Source organism: Harmonia axyridis, chromosome 1 (genome assembly GCF_914767665.1).
Source record: "Harmonia axyridis chromosome 1, icHarAxyr1.1, whole genome shotgun sequence".
In the NCBI taxonomy this organism is placed as follows: domain Eukaryota; kingdom Metazoa; phylum Arthropoda; class Insecta; order Coleoptera; family Coccinellidae; genus Harmonia; species Harmonia axyridis.
In genome coordinates, this window is record NC_059501.1 from 73,886,829 (window position 1) to 73,910,978 (window position 24,150).

Below are 24,150 nucleotides of genomic sequence, written 5' to 3' on the forward strand. Positions count from 1 at the left end.
CTTCGGTTAAGATGTATTATTCGTTCCTTAATTGGCTGAATCTCGGTTTTCTGATGCAGCAACTCGTTTGGCGGATTGTGAAGCCTATTCAGTGGATGCCTCAAACGTGTTACAGTTCTAAGTGCAGATCTCTCGGCTATTTCCAAATTTCTCAATACAGTATCTTTACAGTTGGAGTATAAGTGGTGTCCGTACTCTATTATAGGTCTGCAAATAGTTTTATAGATTTTGGTTTCATTTTTCATACTTATACCCTGATCCTTGTATGTGAGGCTTCTGAAATGTTTGGCTCTAGCAATGGTCTTTTTCTTTATGATTTGGGAATGTGCTGTAAGGTTTGCCTTATTGTCTATCAGGATGCCTAGATATTTTATAGAAGGGAACGTTAAATATTAATTAATTAATTAATTAATATTAATTAAATTGGAAACGTATCATGGTGCATCTGTTAACGATCGAAGTATTTTGGATTGCAGTCGCTGTATTATTTGGATATGTGAGGACTTGCCTTATCGCCAAAATTGAATTGAATATTGGTTTAATTATTGCTTTGTAAATCAGTACCTCGTTTTGGAGGGATAGCTTGGATTTTCTGCCTATTAGCCAGTACATTTGCCCGAATTTCATATTTATTTGTGTCCTTTGTGTTTTAGCTTGAATGTGTTGTTTCCAGGTGAGGCGATGGTCTAAGTGAATTCCTAGGTATTTGGTTTCTGTTTTAACCTGGATTTGATTCTCATTTATTTCAACTGATGGACATATGTTTCGTTTATTAGTGAATGTTACTTGGGCTGATTTTGTTTCATTGATGGTTAGACGCCATTTTCGATACCATTTCTTTAGTTCATTCAGAGGTTCTTGTAGCTATAGCCGCATTTTCATGGGTTGTGAGTGTTGCTTTCTCATCTGTAAATGCTATTGTAGTGTTCTGATTCTCTGGATTGTCGGATGTATATATATGAGATGAAGCAGTTGACCCAGTATACGTATCCTTGTGGTCCTCCTGCTTCTATTTTAGTTGGTTCACATCGCCCTGTTTCACAGCAAAATATCGATTGGTGAGATATGATTTTAGAATTAAGTATAATAGTATGATTGAGGAAGAAGATTTTTTAATTTGAAGAGTGGGCCATTATGCCAAACCTTGTCGAACGTTTGGGATGGTATGGTGTTTATCACACGATGTATTTGATGGCTTGTCGAATGGTTTTACCTGAATCCAAGTTAATGGTAAGGTAGTATTATGTTAAGGTCTATATCTTTCTTCAATCTCTTGAGTAGAAGGTTCTCAAACCTTACCTAAAATTGGTAAAAGGCTTATGTCACTTCGTATTCAGGTTTCTTTGGCTTGCATATCATTATTATCTCAGTATATTTCCAGATGGTCGGGACGTAGGAAAGGCTCATCATCAATGTTGAGTATTAGGTGTACAACTTTGCTCCGGTCGTTGTGTAATAGATGTTTGTAGCTGTGAATAGAAGTCGAAATAAATAGATCGTAGATGTCATACAATAAGCTTAGGTATTTGTAAACATAACGCCATCGAAAAATTAGTCGATTTGTGTCTGCATCATAAAGTTATTTTCGATTGAAAATGTCAGTTTACGAGCCAAGTTCTCGTCATTTGCGAAAGGTTTCAATATACTGCTTTGATATGAAGAAATCTGCGGCTGAGGTTCATCGAATGCTCGTAAACACCTGTTGGTGAGGTCGCTATTAGTGAAAGAACGTGCCGAGAGTGGTTTCAACGCTTCAAGAACGGTGATTTTGACGTCGAAGTCCAGCATGGCGTCGAAAGAGGGAAGGTTTTCGAATATGCCGAATTGGAGACATTAATTGATCAAGACTCGTGTCAAACGCAACAAGAATTGACAGGATCATTAGAAGTGACACAACAAGCTATTTCAAAACGCCTGAAAGTCATGGGAATGATTCGAATAATTAGAAATTGGGTTGAAAGCGAGATATGTTGAACGGCGTTTGTTTGCTTGTTAACAGCTGCTTGCAAGGAAAAGTCGAAATGGATTTCTGCATTGCATTGTGACTGGAAAAGAAAAATGGGTTTATAACGATAATCCCAAGCACAAAAAATCATGGGTATATCCCGGTCATGCTCAGTATTTTATGGGACCAGCTCGGCGAAGTGTATTATGAGTTGTTGAAACCGACTGAAATAATCACAGGCGACCGTTATCGAACGCAATTAATGCGTTTGGGCGGAGCATTCCTAGACAAACGGCCGGAATACAACGAGAGATATGATAAAGTGATTTTACAGTTGCACACGGTTTGGCTGACCAGCACCGGTGAAGAAGGAAAAAATTGGATCGACTCGTTGATCGCTTCAAAAGATAATCAGTTTTCTCAACGCGAGATTCTTACGCTGCCCGAAAGATGGGAGAAAGTAGTAACCAGCGATGGACAATACTTTGAATCATAAATTTATAACCACTTTCTCACAATAAAGACTCGAATTCCGAAAAACGGCGAAATCAAAGTTGTACTCCGATAACAATATAGCCTTTTGGGGAAGTTTTTTCAGAATTTCTGCAGTTATCAAATCGAAACCGGTTGCTTTCTTATTTTTCTGCTTTTTAATTTCCTGAAAAACTCCTTTGAGTTAATGCCAGAAAGATCAATGGACCAAGTAAGAATCCTTGGGGTACACCACACTCAATAATAAATCATCATCATGAATTCTATGCATCTTGACGCACCGAGTTCCCGCGTCCATCAAACCGTAACAGTCAACGCGATCACCTCCATAGCATTCAGCGCAGAAAGTGAACGGTCTCGCAATTCTCACGCGGTATCCCCTGTTGCTCGCGGTCGAGGATACGCGCGTCTCGACGCTCTCAGTCTCCGTCGGTTTTAGCACGCGGACGGTCCCATCGTAGGGAGCAGACTTTCTGGTGCGGTAGTTCTCGACGTCTTCTTCCGGATGGAGGTCCCCAAGTCGGATTACACGAGCATCTTCACCACCCTGTCCAGCTACCTGGGTCTGGGAGGCGGTGCGGCCGACGAGGAAGGTCCCGACGTCGTCTGTTGCGACGACGAGTCGAGGTGAGGTTCTTTTTTTGGATCGGTCGCGTGGGGTGTTTTTTGAGGCGCGTCGTTGACGAAACCGATCGAAATTTTGCTATTAATAACCCAATGACGGTGATTGTAAGTTTGAGTTGTGTTTTACTTTTTTAATTTCCGTTTGGAAGTTGCGGCGGCGTTGAATTCTGTTATATTTTTGAAGTTTTTTCCTGGATTTCGATTATGTATTTCGTGCGTCATAATCTTTGGTTTCAGGCATAGAGTAATAAACGTAGATAGAGGGAGTAAACGCAATTTGTACATGTCCCCAACATAGTTAGATTACGTTGTCGGATTGTGATATATTTTCAAATCCTCAATTTTACTATATCGTTATGAATGTATATTATATTGAATTGAAAATTTAATATATATGTATTTGAGTGCTTCCCGATCGAATATGATAATTTGAATATTTGGAATCCGATATTTTTCCTAATTGTCGAATTTAGAGTAAGCAGAATATTTATTATTTTCTGTATTTACCCGCTGAAATCCAAGGTTTGGCAACTTTTGCTCTCTTAGTGTCATCGGTTGTTTCACGTCGTTTGGCGCGCTTGAAGATTGGTTTCTGAATTTCTGATATATTTAGGTACCTATTTATTTCCAAATATTTTGAGTTGATATGAAACGTTGATTCACTATGGGACATGAAAAGTGCGTCCTTTGTGGAGGAACTCGCCAATTGACTTCCTGTCAAATTTGATAGTTCATGTTGGGGACAAAATTTGCTTACTGAAAATGACATGTACTCCCTCTATCTATCTATTTCTCTGAGGTCTCAGGTCTGTGAACTGAAGACCGTGTGGAGTTCCTATTTCGAGTATTTTCAGGACTTTTTCGAATTTGTAGCTTGGAATGGTCTCTAACAACAATAAGGCTTGACTCGATGATGACGAATTCATACTCATTTTTAATTGTGGCATAGCGTAGACACGTAAAAATTGTTCGAAATCGGTGACAGATAAAACAAAACTACAAGAAATCAAAAAGTGTCGTATTTGTTCAAAGTTTCTCTTTACATTTTTCTCAACTACAAGTGACCCTCCAAAAAAAAAGTTTTGGGGGGAAAAAGCGGGTAGATCTGCATTTAAAATTTACATATCACATATTAAAATTTTTAAATTGGAATATCTGTGCCCAATAGTTTGATATCTTGTGAAGGGAAGGCGCTATGGGAAAAAATCAAACATTAACACCCTGTATCTCGAGAAAAAAACGTTTGCGACCCTTTTTTCTCAGAATGGTCCGAGGAATCTGACATGTTCCTCTGTACCGCCAATAGTTTCAAGCTTAGTGCCAAATTTCAGGAAAATGACGTCTCCAGAACAATAGATGATTCAAGCAGAATATCGAAAAAAAATTACCAAATTATATAAAATTTGGTTGTGTTGAAATTTAGTTTGTGTCTGAAAAATAATAACTGGAATGTTCAATAACATCATACTTAATCATATCTCAGATAGTCCATTTGATTTAGCAATGGCATGACCTCAGCAACCAAAAAAAATCTTTTCCAAACTGTCAAAACAATATATGAAGACCGTTTGAAATAGAATGTCAGAGTGAATTCAAGGATTTGTTTTTTAATTAATTTCGACATTCTATTTCAAACGGTCTTCATATATTGGAAGATCAGTTAGGATTCATCCAATTTCTTATGATAGCAATATTGCATATAATTTCATACACATGAATCTAATTAACAGATGCAGATTAAATCGAAAGAAAGCTAAAGCAATATTTTTGTTTAGTTTATGGGTAGAAATTCCTTCTCTTTTATTTAACAATAATAATTATTTTTTTTGGGAATGAAATAACTAAAAACACAATCATAAAATGTCCATTTACAAACTTCAGAAATTGCTGTTTTTTTTTGCGTTATTAAGTGGATACAGTTGCCATCTAGGATTTGTCAAATGTTGTGTCATGCCATTGCTGAAAAAAAATATACTATTCATACCTCATAAAGAGAGGGAGCAGATGTCATTTTCAGTAAGCAAATTTTGAACAAGAACTATCAAATTTGATATGAAGCGCGCGGAAATGAAAAAAACATATCAGTGATACGATAATTCACCTAATTCGTGAGTTTCTCCACAAAGAACGCACTTCTTATGTTCCTTAGTGAATCAACGTTTCATATTAACCCAAAATATATTGAAAAAAATACCTGAATATATCAGAAATTCGGAAAACAAACTTCAAGCGCGTCAAACGACTTGAAACAACCAATGACACTAGTAGAGCAAAAGTTGCCAAGCCTTGGATTTCAGCAGGTAGATACAGAAATTAATAAATATTCTTCTTATTATAAATTCGACAATTAGGAAAAATATCGGATTCCAAATATTCAAATTATCATATTCGATCGGGAAGCACTCAAATACATATATATTAAATTTTCAATTCAATATAATATACATTCATAACGATATAGTAAAATTGAGGATTTGAAAATATATCACAATCCGACAACGTAATCTAACTATGTTGGGGACATGTAAAAATTGCGTATACTCCCTCTATCTATGATTATCACTCTATGATTTATACCTGAATACAGTTCTGAAGCATAATTGAGGAAGCGCTCGAAAGATCTAGACGCCTAGTAAATACTCTTATCGAAAAATTTTTTTCGTTCGTGTGTTGGTTTTGAGGTGCGTCGAATTGGCAGAACCGATCGAAAATTTCCCTATTTATATCCGACTTACGGTGATTGTATGTTCGAGATTAGCGTGTCAGTTGCTTTTTCCTTTCGTAATTTCCGTCGTTTGGTAGTAATAACGACGGCGTTAAAATAGGTTATGTTCGAATTCTATTCGCGGATTTGGATTGTGTATTCCGTGCGTCAGGATTTTTAAACGCTCGTTCTCCAAACGGCTGGCTCTTCCATTTCATCACAATATCTGTATTTACGAATACGGGAAGAACAGATTTTCAGCTTGTGTTTAATGGTTCAATTTTAGAGAACGTTAAAATACCTTTCTCTATGTCAGTATCGTAATTCATTACAGTAACAGTGCTGTTATAAACCTATGTTTTCAGTTATCTTTTTTGTTTTGTGGGTGTTTTGTGTTTTCTGATTCTATCAAATTACTCAATTCTGATATGTTAAATCAATTTCGTCAGATATAAGTTATTTCAAAATTCCGTAATCTGTCATATTTCCTAACATTCACACACCAACTGACTTGATTTCTAGTCAAGCTCAAGTCAAGTAGTAGTTTTTCAATCTAAAGTCAAGTCAAATATTTATTTATCAAGTATGTACTTGAATCATATCAAGCTACTTGATTTTCCCAGTTTTATTCTGTGGTGTCACATAAATAAAAAAATGATGAAATGAGAAGAAACAAAAAACACTTTCATTTATTGAACTTATTGTATAGAAGAACCAAAAATATCAACTTTTCTGAAATAGAAACAAATATTAAATCACTATAAATAATAACAAAATAAAAAATATTGAAAAACTAGATTATCTCAATATTGAGAAACCTCCAGGCTTTGTTTGATCTCATAATTTTCCATCCAGGATCTGAAACACATGAGGCATCTTATAGATTTGTCGTCCAACCTATTGCGGGTTTTTGTAACTGTTAGAGCAGCTCTGGAAAATTGTCTTTCAAACGGACCTGAAGATGCTGGCGTTGATAAAAAATCCTTGGCCATTTTGGCCAAGTTTGGAAAGATATTTCTGAAACTACCAAATTCTACGAATAGATTCCATAGAAATGTGAGAAAACTACTAATAAAGTCACACTGGCAAATTCTTCAGTCTCTCGGCGCTCGAGGAATCCACTTATTTAGTCTAAGCTCGCACACGATTGCAGAAATATATGCCGTGAGACGTGTGCATATCAAGCTCAAGTAATATCAAGTAGCTTGATATCAAGTCAAGCAATAAATATCTCAAATCCAGTCAAGTCGAGTTGATTCACGAGCTTGATTTTCAAGTCATGTAGTTGTTTAAAATGTCAGCTACTTGGCTTGAGGAATCCCTACTCCTGACGCCGGCCTTTTCTTAATTTTTTTTATATATTCATTGAATATGTAAAGGGCTCTATCACTGTCATATATTGAAGGACTACAATATAAACGTTTTATTGAACCTACAAATGTATATAATATCCAGATACAATGCCTACCAATCACTGATTGAAAATGTAGCTAATGAAGAAAAGAGTCATATTATAAGGCTTGCCTTATATGATTCTACATATGACTATACACTTTTCATCTCTGTCGTTGTAATAGAATTGAGGACTTTTTTCTTTCAATGAACACGTTATGTTTTGACCAGTAACTCTAATTAATTTTACCCAAATAGAAAAAATTACAAAATTCACAATATAATCAATTATTTTTATTCTTCTCGCAAAGAAACGGGGTTTGTAAAACAACAAAAACTTGAAAAATATCAAGGCTAGAAATTTCTTCAGAAAAAATCATGTATGTTTTATGACTGTATGTCATCAATTATCGAATTATACAGGGTGTTTCCTAAACATGCGGCAAAAATTCAGGGGGTTGTTCCTTGGACTATTCTAAGAATATTTTGTCCTTTGATGATTTTTGAAAAACCTATTTGTTTCGAAGATATAGGGGAAACAAAATTTCAGATAATAACATTTTATTATGAAAAATTACATGAAAATTCAACTCAACCTACAAAAACTGTTGAAAATGACCACCTCTAGCCAGCATCAAGCATCCAATCTTCTCCTCATTGACTGCCGAACCCTTTCAAAAACACCAGGATCATTTCTTATTAAGTTACACCCAGCAATGATCCGATTTCGCAAGTCTTCCACATTTTCTACTGGAGTGGTATAAACTAATGATTTTAGATGGCCCCCATAGGAAAAAACTGGCCGTTTTTAGTAATTGGAATGTTGTTAAACAAATTTAAAAATAAATTGTACCTACTTAGTAAACACAGTGCGGTACGCATTTTTATTTAAACTATTATTGATTTTAAAAATATGAAAAATGTTGTTCGCCCTGTATCTTCGAAACAAAGAGGTTTTTCAAAAATCATCCAAGGACAAAACATGCTTAAAATAGTCCAAGGAACAACCCCCTGAATTTTTGCCGCATGTTTAGGAAACACCCTGTATATTCAATAGTTCAAGAGTGATACAAGTAAATTTCTGAGGTTTAACAGAAAAGTCAGAATAAAAATCCTTATAGGTATGAGGTTAACTAACCCTTCATCAAAAATGAATTTAGCTAATGGCAAAAGTTTAGTATAATATATCAACAAAACCTCGAATTCCTATCATGCATTGTCCTTCTTTTCAATTATCACGGAGAAAATTAACACTTGAAATTTTTTTAATATTGAACCTGAAATATCAAGGTTCATAGATTCAATTCTTACCTGAGTAATTTCTGCTTGTATATTATATACAACGTAGAAATGTTACACAACCGAGAAAGTTTCCAAAAATGTTCTGTAATTATCTCATCTTCTATTTCCTTCCTATAACTATGTGTACTTTGTCAACTCGAATTTATTTCTAATCGAAACTGCTTTTTTTAGTACGATATCGATACAATTTTGAAACATTCTCGATTAACTGTCGACACATCAGAAATTCATGTCATATATTTAGACTCCATTTAAAATGGAGGAGTTCACAAATTCATCCATAATAATTTTTAATTACCTATAAAATAGTGGCTGATGGAGAAAATAACAAATGATTTTGAATATGGGTTCAAACAACTGAGTGATTCATGGAAAGGGCAATTAAAAAATAATTTTCAATTTGAAATATCTCAGTGCCGGATCATTTTTTCCTGAAAGGAATTGGGAGCAATATAAATAATAAGTTTTTAAAAACACCCCCTATATACAGGATCAGTCTTTTTTAACTTGTACATATATTTGAACAGTAGATTCCTGAGGTCTAAAGTAACACTTTTTCCTCTACGATTTTTTTCCGATTCGGCTCTGTTGAAAAGATACAGGCTGTTAAAAATTAAAAAAAAAAATCCGTTATATCTCTCAAGTGGTTCTATCGAAGGAAATGATTTTTGAAATATAGTTTTTCATTATGTTTAGACATTTATATACTCAAATTCTAATCTCGATCGGATCTTTTGTCACGGATTATATTAAATCCGTTGAATTGATCAACCGCGTCGGTTCTGTGGTATTGGGTAATTTCTTTTCGATATTCTTATTGAATTTTCTCTGGTTCTGGCTACGCGATCAAATTTAAATTGTGCATGGAGCTTGGAATTGTTATTTTACATCAAAATGTAATATTTCATATTGACAGCAGCTATAGTATTGAAATTAGGAATTCTCGGCTTGGCTTGTGCTTAACTTCTTTGACGTCTTGTTTTATTGTGTAGTGTCACATCAATAAAAAATGATGAAATGAGAAGAAACCGTTCACTTTTATTCATTCAACGTATTGTATAAGAGGGCAGAGAATATCAACTTGTTTGAAATAGAAACACATAAATAAATCATAACAAAATAAAAAATAATGACAAAATAAAGTTTCATAATATTGAAAAAACTCCAGGCTTTGTTTGATTTCATACTTTTCCATCCAGGATCAAAGACACATGAGGCATCTTATAGATTGGTCGCCTAACCTAATGCGGGTTTTTGTAACTGTAAGAGCACCTCTGGAAAATTGTCTTTCAACAGGAGCTGAAGATGCTGGCGTCAATAAAAACTCCTTGGCCATTTTGGCCAAGTTCGGAAAGATTTTTCTGAAACTACCAAAATCTACCAAAAGATTCCATAGAAATGTAAGATACTTACTAATAAAGTCACACTGGAGACTGCTTCAGTTTGTCCGCGCTCAAGGAATCCCCTTATTTAGTCTGAACGCGCAGGAGATTGTAGAAATATATGCCGTGCGACGCGTGCAGATCAAGCTCGAATACTCAAGTAGCTTGATATCAAGTCAAGCAATAAATATCTAAAATCAAGTCAAGCCAAGCTCAAGTATGTAATTTTTCACGAGCTCGATTTTCAAGTCTAGTAGTTGGTTAAAATTATTAAGTATTTGAAAATAACACGAAAACAAAGTTTATATAGAATGGAAATTGAGAACATTTGAGACCTTTTCCGGATCAAAATTAAAAAAATTTTAACATTGCGACGAATTTCTGGAACGAACTAAATAGGGAACGAGAGCTATTTTAGCTCACTAGTCAACAAATTTTGCCCATACTTTGCACTTTTCCAAACTTGTCCATTGCATCGAGATGTCATATGATTTACTCCAGATGAAAAAGGTCAATACAACAAATAGGTGATGAATTTATTGCTCTCGTGTCTCTTCTTCTGACAACTGGACGGCTCCTCAAACATTTGGAGTGTAAACAACACTGAAATCACCTCGTTCCTTGAGATTTGCTTGACATCCTAATCCCGTTTGCGTGTGCTGTTTAGCATACGAAATCAGCACACCGTTGCGCCGCGGCAAGGTTATACATGTGCACTTCTTGTGTTTCTCACGCGAATTCGTCGACTATAACGTCGTAAAATATTGTTTATATCGTACGAAATCGAAATTTCGGAACGTTTCCTGGAAAGGCCTACCTTGATTCCTGTTGAAGTTTCTCGACAATTTTCAATATACAGGGTGTTCTGATTTGTTTCCGACAAACTGAAATGGGTGATAGATCACATCATTTTAAGCAAAAAAGTTCCTATGAACATGGGTCCGGAAATGCTTCGTTTCCGAGATACAGGGTGTTAAAGTTGAAAAAATAATTCGCGTTTTCTTTAATATGTTTTGACTGCTTCGAAATCCTTTCATGAAATTATTCCTATTCAAATATTAAATTTAAATTCATCTTGAAAATTTCTAAGGCGAAATGCATGCGGATTTTCTATTGCCCACTAATAAGTAGAAGTGGTATGCTATGTAATTGTTGTTTTTGAGTGTTCTGAATATTCTGTTTCCTGAAATATTGCGTTGTTGGGATGCTTTACGAATACTGAGTTTTTATTTTCTTCGAAGGTCTGTAAAATCCTATTTCTCTGTAGATGATTTCTTCTTTGTATGCTTCGTTCGGGCCTTTGGTAACCAATACCATTTTCCTGTATTTGTTGATAAGCTATTAACTTAATTAACTATAATTATAATTAATGACATCTGAACCTAACACACTTTAAATCTGTCATTGTGTATAGCCATTTTAAATCTATTGCCGCAACAATTGTTGAATGTAAAACAATCAATCATTCGAAGATGTCATTTGTGCATTCAACAGAACGGTGGACATTTCGAACACCTTGTTTAAAAATTATTATGTTATTTTGTTTTGTTCTAAATTGTTACTTCTAAAAAATATTCAATTTAAAATTATTACAAATTTGTTTCTACATGTTTTAGAGATTACAAAAATATGGATTTGGCTTTAAATGCGTTTTTCTCTGAAACGGTTGCCCCTAGCAACTTAAATGAATTATACCTTTTTTAACTAGAAAAGTCAGGGGAATCGATTTTTTAGTCCAGAATGACGTACAGGGTAGCACAGAAAAGTTGCTACGGTTTAAAGGGGACGAAATGATTGCCAGTGGCGCCCTCTAGAAAATACAACCAAATCGACCACAAATTCGAATTTCTCACCTCAAAAAACCCTATGTACCAACTTTCATGCAATTATTTGGAATCAGTCGAAAGATATTTAAGAAAACGCGAATTATTTTTTCAACTTTAACACCCTGTATCTCGAAAACGAAGCATTTCCGGACCCGTGTTCATAGGAACTTTTTTGCTTAAAATGATGTGATCTATCACCCGTTTCAGTTTGTCGGAAACAAATCAGAACACCCAGTATGTACTAACTAACAAAGAAACTGCAACACCCAGAAGGAGCTGTTTAAATTTATTTATTTTTTTTGTGAAACATAATAATTATTGTGACTTTTTCTGCTTCACTGTGTTTTTATTTAGTTTTTGTTGGCTATGAATTGTGCAAATACGGTTGATCTAAATCGTGCTCACAAACTCGATTGCCTCTGTGAGATGCACATCATTCTATTGTGTATTTTCGATCAATAAATAAATAAATAGATATTATAGCAAGGTGTAAATGTTTGAATTTGGAGAAAAAAATCGTGAAGGTTTTTTCATGTAAACATTTTTTGTTACTTAAATATTGTAGGCGTATTTTGAAATTTTTCTTGAATTTCACAACAAACCAGCCGTTCGAGGACATCCAAAGTCTATGTTTAGTTGTTATTAAAATGCCTAGAGCAGTGTACGCGTAATTTATCGCCAGCTAAGTGAATTTGAAAGAGGTCGAATTATTGGTCTACGGGAGGTGGGGCTGTCATTTCTAGAAATCGCTAACCGTACGAACAGAAATCCAACTACTGTTATGAGATGTTGTCAGGCGTGGTTTGATAATGCCCAAAATCGAAGAAGAGTAGACAACGGACGTCGAAGGGGCACAAATGAAGTTCAAGATCGACGTCTAAGACTTATGGCCACTAGAGACCGATTTGCAGCAACTCGGTCTTTGGCTGATTGAGTGGTTAGGAGAACAAGGCCATCTTGTAACTGTCCGAACAGTTTACCGCCGGATAAGGTCTTTTGGACTGCAACATTATCGGCCCCATCTTATGTTACCTCTGACGGTTGAGCATCGCCGGCAACGATTACAGTGGTGCAGAGAATGTCAACATTGGAATGTGGAATGGCATCAGGCCGTCTTTTATGATCTATCTCGATTCTCCTTGGGTGCACATGATGACCGAAGAAGGGTTAGACGACATCGGGGAGAAAGACGTGAACTTCAGTTTGAAGTTGAGCGTCATGTACACCGGACACAAACTATCAATTTCGAATAACAGATGGTTTCTAGATGGAATAACTGTATGACAACACCTGTCAGTAGTTTTTTCGAGTTAACTTTCAGCAAAACTTGACAGATGTTAACACCAAAATGTACAATACCTTTTAAAATAAAAATTTTTACGGTCTCATGAAATGGTCTTGTCAAATGCTATTCGGGATTTAATTTTTCCTGTGTAAAAAATCGAAAAAACACAATGCAAAGTAAAATTATATTAACAAAACGAATCCTAGTCTTTGACTCAGTTTTCTGTTGTCACAGTCATGCTTCTTGTTTAAATATTACTAAGCAACGAGTTTTTTCGTTTTTTTTTTCGAAAAATCAAATGTCCTTATGATATTACTACAATATTTCATCACTCTCTATTTGTTTCAGGCAATATATTCGCATATCACTCGACCTATGACTTCAAATAGATTAAACCATCAAAATATGTCTAGCTTCATTTAGCTTTCAAGAAAATAGTTCAATGTAAAATGATTTCAGAATGAAATGTTGCTCGAAATATTTCGATAATTCATTCCATTAAAATCATAGGTCTTGTGATGTAACTTAAGGCAATTACACTTTAAGTGGAATTGCCATAAGTTACATTTTTGTACTCGAAAAATTGGAACTATTATACGTAATACGTATAATAGTTCCAATTTTTCGAGTACAAAAATTGTACTTTACTATCGGCTATATAGGAAGGAATTGAAATGCAAGTTGATAAAAAAAATCGGATAAATTACGTTCTGTAGCAATACTAGCATTTATTGTTCGTTTATCAAGCGTTCTGCGTATCATCAGTTTAACAATTGTGAATGTCAAACACATAATTAATAAACAAATAATAAATATGTCGAGCCTTAGGAATATTTGCTAGAAAAGGGGAGATTGAAAAAGCGACTCCAGAAAATACAACAAAAAAAAGTCCAAACCAAATCAAAATTGCCAATGAATGTAAGTATTCGAAAAATCCAGGTAAAATTTGTCTTTTGTGGTATTACCCCCGAAAATTTCATTCAAGTTCTGCACCAAACTCATTCATGGTTTGAAGAATTTTCGATTTCACAATAAATTGTTCGATCTGGCTAATTTTCGATTGGTGTAACAATCCGTCTGCCCATAGGACCCGTTTTCATTTTTGTTTGGAATTATTTCATCTTAAATGCGATGTAGCAATTCATTTACCAATAGGATATTCATTTTTCATTTGTTTAGAATAAGCAGGTATATTATTTTGGTTTCTATATGAATATATTTTATGAAAATAATGGTTTAACGTATGAAAATAATATCACGGCTTGCCGATAATTTTTCAATTCTGAAAAAAGTACCTCCTCAAGCGGGACTTGAACCCGCAAACTTCGAATCACTAGTCCGATTCTCAACCAATTGAGCTACCGAGGATAGTACTTTTGCCAGAATTGAAAAATTTTCCACAAGCCGTGATATTATTTTCATAAATGTATTTTATTTTGTATATCGCATACTAGTTTGTACCTCAGCGATTCATGTTTATAACTGATTTTTCAGAATAAATTATTATTATTATCTGGTGTACCTATCTGGGGAATAAAATTTTCCGACAATATCGAATAAACAATCACCATCAAATTATTCATTTGATGAATCAGTTTATTACGCTTCCATTATTTTTGTTTTTCAATCATCCACTATTCATCTCCCAGATTATCATAATGGTGAGAGCATCAGAATCAGATTATTAATTTTCCTGTTTCCGATTTGAATTGCTCGTAGAATCAGATAATTGGACTTGATGAGTCAGTTGATTCAGCGCCTGTATCTGGAATTGAATGAAAAGCTATTTTTACCTCTTTTGGAATATTCCCATCGTGAATTTTATTGATTTTAATTGGTTTAATTCGAATTCTTCAGGGAAGCTAATTTCTGAAATGTCAGAGAAACAGAATTCTGGCCAAGACATTTGTAGGTTATCCACGCATTGGTTTATTACTTCCATTGTTTGAACACGTTCGAGGGAAAAACTCTCCCAATAAGAAGATAAATGCTTATAAAACCTTTAGTGTCCCAACTCGAACACCCCTACCGAATTTCTTACTTCTATTTTAACGATAGAGTCGAAATGACACGTTTTTCTTTAAAATTTTTTCGATCCGATCTGAATAAAAAGTTTTGGCAACTTAGAATTTTCATAATGAGCTATGCCACTCCTGAAAACTTCCACACTGAAATTTTTCCAATCTTATGATGTATCACCTCAAAGTAATAAACATAGATAGAGGAAGCATACGTCATTTTCAGTAAGCAAATTTTGTCTCCAACATAAACTATCATAGTTGACATAAAGTGCGCGGAAATGAAAACAATTTCACTCAATTTGGGAGTTTCTCCACAAATACCGCACTTCTTATGTCCCATAGTAAAGCAACGTTTCATATCAACTCAAAATATATTGAAATAAATACCTAAATATATCAGAAATTAAGAAAACATTCTTCAAGCGCGCCAAACGACGTGAAACTACCGATGACACTAGGGGAGTAAAAGTTGCCAAACCTTGGATTTCAGTAGGTAGATACAGAAAATAATAAATATTCTGCTCATTATAAATTCGACAATTAGGAAAAATATCGGATTCCAAATATTCAAATTCGCATATTTAATTTGGAAATACTCAAATAAATATATTTCATTCAATATAATATACATTCATAATGATATAGTAAAATTGTGGATTTAAAACTATATCACAATCCGACAACGTAATCTAACCATGTTGTGGATTAGTATCTATGTTCATCTATGTTTATTACTCTATGTGAACCACTAATAAATAAAGGATATTCATCTGTCAACGTTGACAAACACACCACAGCAAAACACTAATAATGCCAAAAAAATCCCTCCAGAAAAAGAAACTGCACCTACCTAAAAGTCATGCGCCTTGAAGGACTTGCTTATTCAAATTTTCGAACAAAGTCAGCTAGTTCCCTTACCTACCTATCATTACAAATGAAAAAATTCATGCTTCAATTCTTATATTTTAGACGTGACAACGAAACAAATATTAATTTCTGTGGCTTTAAGTCAAGGTGTATTTTATGCGTTTCCATAGCAACGTCTTCTCGAAGATTCGATTTCATTACTGTGCATAATCACTGTACACAGTCCGAACTGCGTCAAATGATTGGGAACGGATTTAAACGTTTCAAAAATGCTAAAATAAAGTTGACATTTCATAGCAGCCGTAGAAAAAATCTCTGAAACTTTATAACAATTATGATCTTGTTACAGTTACGAACGATTGTTGAGAAGGGCTAGAACAGAGGACTTGACAGAAGTATCCGGAATCGGCTGCTTGTATCAGAGTGGCGTTGACAGGTTAGGAAGGCCAGTAGTTGTGTTCGTTGGAAAATGGTTTCCCTTCAACAAAATTAATTTAGATAAGGTGAGTAAAATCATCGGCAGAAGCGGAAATATGAACATTCGAAAAAATAAGATTTTTATTAACGATCCTTGTAATTGATTGATCAAAGGAAAATTTCCCTAGTTACGGTTGTCATGCTAAATTAATTTTGACAGACATGAAGTAAAATAGTTTTTCTACATTCATGCAAAAAGCAAAACTTTATTGAACTATATTTAGTGGAAAAAGAAGTTCTTTATTGCACTAGTGCAATAAAGTTTTTATTGCACTCATCTGTCATTCTACTTCAACGTGCTGTCATCATGACAAACAAATATTTCAGCCTGAAGGAAATAACGATGTACAGTTACCAAGTACTAGTACGTTTACAGCAGTAACAAATCAAGAAGTGGAATTAAAAAGTACTTCACTACGAAATATTCATATTGAAAATTGCACCAATTGTTCATTCACTTTCAACATTGAGGGTAAAAATAAAGTTTGAGTTAAATTGTTCGTAACGTATTAGTTCCTGTTTCAATGCAAATCGATATTAATAATAAAGTATTCAAGTTGCGCTTTTCATTTTCCTACACCTAGTGCCGCACCTCAATAAATCATTTTCTGCTTTTTGCATGAACGTAGAAAAAATGTTGTATGCAACTCGTGCAAAAATTGTTTATTGCACTCGACATTCACTTTTTGCACTTGTTGCACAAATAACTATTTCCTACAACTGCTATGAAAAGTAGCATATTCTTCATAGCCTACTCAATTTCAAAACTGTGTATTGCTCATACTGTGGGAAATATTATTTCTCACAGCACTTTGCGACATCTCTCTTGGTAGACCAATGAAATTGGGCTTTTGAGTCGTTTCTATGGAAACGCAATAAATTAGCACATACTGTGCGAAAGTCATTTTGATTTGAATCAAGTCCATTACTTGAATTATTGAAATTTGTGCAGTTGTAGGAAGAGTATAGTGTTCAACACGTGGAGAAAGTCCTTTTCTCGCTCGTGTGTTTGCGGCACTCGCGAGAAAAGTTAGACTTTCCCCACTTGTTGCCATTATCCTATTTCATCTTGTCAGTCAACATATATGGCGTTGTATTGTTCGTTTGAAAAATATTGAATTTCACAACGTTTGAAAAGAGAATAACATACTTTATTCGGAGGAGAAATGACTCTTCATGACTCGCCTTACATTACCCGCCTCCCTACTTTTGGCGGGTTAATTCAGTTGATGAAAATTCTGTAAAAATCGTTTACAATTATATTTACATCGGTATACCTTCACAAGTTCTCTCCATAATACAGAAGTGCGATAACTTTGTTTTCGTATACGGTTCCATTCTGGTTCCGCCTCCATTGAATCAGAAACTGGAGCTTATCTCCCTTCTGCTCTGGTCCTCTGGAGGAACGACAGAGTGAAATCATCTAGTTATCTCTGAATTCGACGTTTGTTATACCGTGTAACTTTGACGCATGACGCGATAAATCTGTGTCTCCTTGTACTTCCGTTAGAAACTGAATAATGGCAGCTTTGCAGACCGGTGTTCATTATATACATCCATCCATCGTTTTGGCTGTATACTATACGAGCTAAAACAAAAGTTGTGTTATCTTCACAAACATACTGACTAACAAAGGTTGGACGGAATATACAAGCAAAATTTCAACTCGGTCGAATAGGTTTATATGGTCCTGACGATCATGGGCGTAACGAGGGGGGGGTTATTGGGGACGTAACCCCCCCCCATTGATAAGAAGGAAAACATTTTTTTGGCAGAACAATAAAAAAATAACTTGGAAGATTTTGCTTTTTCAAAGTTGTTATTGTGGAATTACAGAAGTATCATTGTGAGAAGAAAAATATTTTTAAATTGTACTAATTATTTTGGCTATTAACGATATAATGTTGAAGAAATTGGTTGAGATGGTCAATTCCGCGAAATGTTTTACTGTTCTTGCAGATGAAACGACAGACATCTCAACACAAGAACAAGCATCAATCGGCGTTAGATACCTATACAACAATGATATTAAAGAAGAATTCCTTCAGTTTGTACCTGTTTCTGATTTAACTGGTAAAAACCTTGCGACAGTCATTTTGAAATCATTACGCGAGTTTGGAATTGATACAAAGTATTTGAGGGGGCAAGGATATGATGGGGCCGCTGCAATGAGTGGAAAATTCGAAGGAGCACATGAAGATGTAATGGAAGAGCATCCGATTGCAATATATTTCCATTGTGTATCCCATAGCTTAAACCTTGCTATAAGTGCATCATGTTCAATTTCTGAACATGAAATTGCTGTGGGACTGCAACAAAACTATGTTTGTTTTTTAACACCCCAAAAAGAATGGAGGTTATTACAAGAGCAATTGATAAACTGTTCCCTGAAGCCAAATCTACTCGTCTAAAACAACTCTGTCCAACTAGGTGGGTTGAGCGCCATGATTCAATATTACTACTTCAAGAAATGTTACCTGCTGTCCAGGAGGCTCTTGAAGAAGTTTCACGGTGGAAGGATGTAGAATTAGCGTCGATGGCATCGCAGCTTTTATGTGCACTTCAGGGTTCATCCTTTATAATCAGTTTGCAAGTGATGGCTAGAGTATTCTCCTTAAGTTTACCCCTTGCTCGATTTTTGCAGCATGAACATATCGATCTTTTAAATGCTATGAACATGGTGACTAATCTAAAAGGGACGATAGAAAAAATCAGAACCAATGCTGAAGAAGAATTCGCAACCATATTTAACGCATCAGAGACTATGGCTGAATTACTCAGTACCTCAATAAAAGCCCCAAGAAGAACTGGACGACAAACTCTTAGGTGCAACATTGAAACCGACAATCACAATCCTCAATCATACTTTAAGATATCCCTATTTTTGCCATTTTTAGATCACTTTTTAAGTGAATTAAATAGTCGCTTTCTGAAACATTAAGACGTACTGAAAAGTTTTGAGTGTCTTATACCGACCTCTACCAGTAATGCTGAAGTCACCAGAACCGAGACCAGAACACAGGAAGAAAGTTTTAAAAAGCTCCTGAATTTCTTTTAGGAAGATATTCAAATTGATGACATCGCTGCCATTGGGGAACTCCATATGTGGTACGAGAGGGTGAAAGATTTGAAAATTAGCTCAAGGAAGGCAATCAATTATTACACTGCCTGCCTTCAGGATGTTTTCCCCACTATCAACACCCTCCTGAAAATTCTTACCACTCTTCCTGTATCGACATCAACCAGTGAAAGGTCCTTCTCATCTCTTAGAAGATTGAAAACATACTTAAGGAAGTATGACCTTCCTTCAAGACCTCGCCGTCTTGAATTTAGACTTTCTTGAATGATTGTATAGAGGAGCGTGATAGCAATTTTTACTTATACATTTATATTTTAGAATATTTTCAATCTTTCTTTAATTCTTACACGTATTTCATTGTTTATTAAGTGTTCAATAGTATAGTATATATTGTGCCTGTATGATGAAATGATATTTTTTAAAAGAGTTTTTTCACACAAATCTTCGAATAGAAACGATATCTACAACCCCCCCTCCCCCCCCCCCCGCTTTTCACTTCAGTTCATGCCACTACCCATAACCCCCCCCATGAGTCAACTCTAGTTACGCCACTGCTGACGATGGTATCTGAACGAAATTTTGAATGGGGCTGGAATTGGTTATTCAATACAGGGTGATTCACCGCGATGACTCATTAGATGTTTATGGAGAACTAAACATAATTTTGTGCATAAAATTTGCGTGTTGCAGTTTGAGACACTGAGATTTCTTCCTAAAATATTTTCAGTCCTCTTCAACGTCCGGTTATACTGGAAACAGACCTTCTCATTTCAAATGGCACACCCAGTATATTATTGCATAATTAGATAGCTTATTTCATGAAAATTTCAGCAATATTCCCTAACTTGGGTGAATACTCAACGGTTCATGAAGTAATGGGATTCTAATAAAAAAAATGGTGGCGACGAAGATTTTTTTTTATATTTCTTCAGAAACAGGGCCGTCGCTAGGGGGAGGCAGGGTAGGCGGTTGCCTCAGGCGGCAAAATTCAAGGCGGCATTTCAAGCTTGATCAACAAAAATGTGTAGAAATTCAAAATGACTGAATGAGATTCAATTTGGTCAGCAACAACAGGAAGCAATATGGACAAATTTAATTAACATCAAAAACCATCAAATGTGCCGTATTATACTAATAAATATCCAGATGTCCCGTAATCCCCTCATAGTGCTGTTTGCGCGTTATTGACGCTAAAAAAAACACATGCATTCATCAGGCTTGTCAGCGTTCGCTTTGCTAAACGTTGCCGAATTCTATTGCCACTTGAAGCGGCTTTTGGATTATTTCTGCTTTCAATTCTCTGATCAGAATGTTGATTCCTCAGAATGGAATGAAAAATATACGGGAAACGATTCCATTTCACTATTTTCAACTTATCCTTCTAAAAAATATAGGAAGTTTTATTATTTCATACCACATTCCATTATATCAAATTAACTAGTGTTGGTCGCAGGCGCATTCGAATTCAAAATAATGATCCATCCGCATAATTCGATTGTTTTACTCGATAATTTGAAGAAAAAAAGCAAAATGTTCAAGCTTTTCATAAAGTCAAAACTGAGCAGAAGAACCTGAAACCGCAGGAACCGCTCTAGGAGGGCGGTAAATAATGGAAGGCGGCATTTTCTAATTTTTCCAAGAAATCTGGGTTCCTGGAAGAATGAATTAATTTTTTTTTATTTCAACGAATTTCACAAATGATTTTTTTATCGGAAAGTTTTTAGGGCGGCAAGTTGGGTCTTTGCCTGAGACGGCAACTTGGGTCTCTGCCTAGGGTGGCAGTTTGGCTAGCGACGGCCCCAAGGGTCCAAACAACCAATATTTTTTATTATTTCCGTCAATTATTATACGTTCAAAATGAGGCATTGCCTGGGAGAGAGATATCAGAATACAGTATATTCACTATATTGCGTGAATAATTTTCCTTGAGCAAGCTTTGCTTGGAATGAATGCCGCGTTTACTCGCCGCCGATCAAAAGCTACATCGCATCGTCGATTACGAAGGCTATTTGGAACTGTTTATGAGGAATAAATAAGATTTTTCGCGCAGATATGTAATACTGGATTAAACATGGATTCATCACTAAACTCTTGAGTCAAAGAGAGCGTCAGCTGAGTGGAAAGCAATCGGTGAGAGCCTTACAAAGCGACCAAAATGTCAAACATCAACTGGCAAAGTTATATTTATGTCTCCTATTCCGACTCTCCTAGGCCTCTGTCAGACCTCTCAAAAACTAGGAGCTTGTACTAGTCAGGGCATCCGTATTTTGGTATATTATTCACTGACCATATTGACAAACGTAAAACTATCGATGCCCGATGGTGAATATTACATAACGTTTTGGGCTCAATTTAGCGCAGAAATTAAGAACATCGTTAAATGAAAAAATATATATTTCACTAAGAAAATGCAACTTGAACAAATCAAATTGAATTGCGCAGCTTAATGCTTGACCACCCATATAATACTCCAGATCTGCTCCCAATGATTACTGGCCTTCTGAATGACTCAAAAGAATTCTCCAGGAAAAAAATGTCTCCAATGAAGAAGTGATTGTCTAGGTTAAAGTCGAATCTTTCTTCAGAAAAGGGATTGATAATTTAGATGAGCATTGGAGTAAATGTACCTATTACGCTTGAAATTGACTATAATGATTTCATTGAAAATCAATATTTGTAATGTTTATATCGTGAAACCACCTTCTCAAAACCTAATCTGTTCTCAACACTCTTCATTAATATTTGTAACACGTGATACATCTTTTGCTGGCTGTCATTATAATGCTAAATAAAACGTTTTGTCTTATTTAATTTCTTTGCAGGCTCTTTTGTACCTGATTACTCTCCTAGATCCCATTGTCAGAGGAGATTACGTCATAGCTTACTTCCACACATTGACGTCAAGTAATAACTATCCATCTTTCTCTTGGTTGAAGGAGGTGTACAATGTTCTGCCGTACAAGTACAAGAAGAATTTGAAGGCGTTTTACATCGTGCATCCCACTTTTTGGACTAAGGTTGGCTATAATGTTATATATATTCACAGGGGAACAGCTGTTTTGGTGTCGAGGGTTTCTGAGCTTGATTCTATATCAATTATCTAATTGATATAGAATTAGCTCAGAAACCCTGAATTCAAATAACGTATTCATTTTTACCTAGAAGCTCAAATTTTTAAGATATACAATTTTAGAGAAATATGAGTTACATTATTTCAACACAAATCCGTAAGTGTAGTTAACAAAAGTAGATACAATATTTTTATTCAAGTTATACAAAATACAATATTATGTCGTACTTACGAACAAAAAATCATTGAAGAAATCAAAGTCAGTCAACACATCGGAAGCTTCTTTTCCAGGACATTCTCGAATGCTTTTTTTTTAAACAATCCCTTTTTACTCCAGCAGTAATCTGCCATCATGTGCATGTACAATCTTCCTTGGTAGCGCTCCTCCATAATCTTAATATCTTGGTGAAATATTTCACCTAGTTCCTCACTCATGTCTCCTAAATTTTCTGGAAAACTGTCTAAGTGGCTGTGCAAATAGTGTATTTTAATACTCATATTGCACCCTAAGTATTTGAAAGTATTAAGCATCTTGTTAACATAGTATTGAGTTTTATGTTTGCCTCGAAAATTTTCTACAACTACAACAAATGATGTCCATGCATCTCTTTGAACTTGATTCATTGAATTTATGAAAGCAGGATCCTTAATTGATTATCGTATTTGTGGGCCCTGCTTTGAGTTTTTCTGTGCTCAACTGAATTTTACAGCCATATATGCAAAACATAACCCATTCTTATCAAGAGCCTTTACAAATTGCTTCATTAAGCCCAACTTTATATGAACGGAGGAAGTATGATTTTTTCTCTTTCAACCAAAGCGTCGTTAATGACATTCTTTTCCCCAACGTCCATATTTCCTCTCTGAGGCCAATCTTTTTTAACTCAGTGGTGTGTTTTGTGCCTACTATCCCAGAGGTACAACAAGAAAGTTTACCATTTTTAAGTCTACACAAATCATCCATTGATGTTCGTGATACTTCATCTTCTTCAAGACCAAAGCTATGCGGTATTATTTCTTCCTTCAGTTTCGTTGAGTGAGCTAGTGATATTGAACCATATTTATTCTCATTGTACCTATTTTAATGAATATATGATAATCTTAGAAATCTCATGAATGAATGTACTGAATGAAACCCATATTTATTCTCATTGTACCTACTTTAATGAATATATGATAATCTTAGAAATCTCATGAATGAATATACTGAATGAAAACCACTTTGGTAGATAAGTTGATGTATATAAAAAAGGAGAGCTGAAAAAAATGGATTACAGATCAGCTCTAAAATCCCAGACACCAAAAAAAAATATATATTTTTGTTGTTGCCCTGTGTTATATTTTATAAATCAAATAATTTGACAACTTTGTGTCTAATCCTTCACAATAATATATCTGTATGATATATTCAGTTAATTTTTGTCTTGGAATATATTCCAATTCTAAAAATGACAAATTTAATAATCAACCAAAAGAAAAATTCAAAATGACTAAAATTGTACAAATTGAGCAAACGGTTAATAATTAAAATTAAAATTGTACAATTTTAGTCATTTTGAATTTTTCTTTTGGTTGATTATTAAATTTGTCATTTTTAGAATTGGAATATATTCCAAGACAAAAATAAACTGAATATATCATACAGATATATTATTGTGAAGGATTAGACACAAATTTGTCAAAT

At 34.9% G+C, this 24,150-nt stretch overlaps 1 protein-coding gene across 2 annotated transcripts in view; it reads left to right on the top strand.

Moving 5' to 3' along the window:
• Positions 1–24,150, top strand: part of LOC123671259 (protein GDAP2 homolog) — a 93,927-nt gene that overhangs the window by 65,729 nt on the left and 4,048 nt on the right. For both annotated transcript variants that reach the window (XM_045605005.1, XM_045605006.1), the window contains exons 8-9: positions 16,190–16,343; positions 22,219–22,413. In XM_045605005.1, the coding sequence (XP_045460961.1) occupies positions 16,190–16,343; positions 22,219–22,413 (349 nt within the window). The remainder of the gene's footprint in view (positions 1–16,189; positions 16,344–22,218; positions 22,414–24,150) is intronic.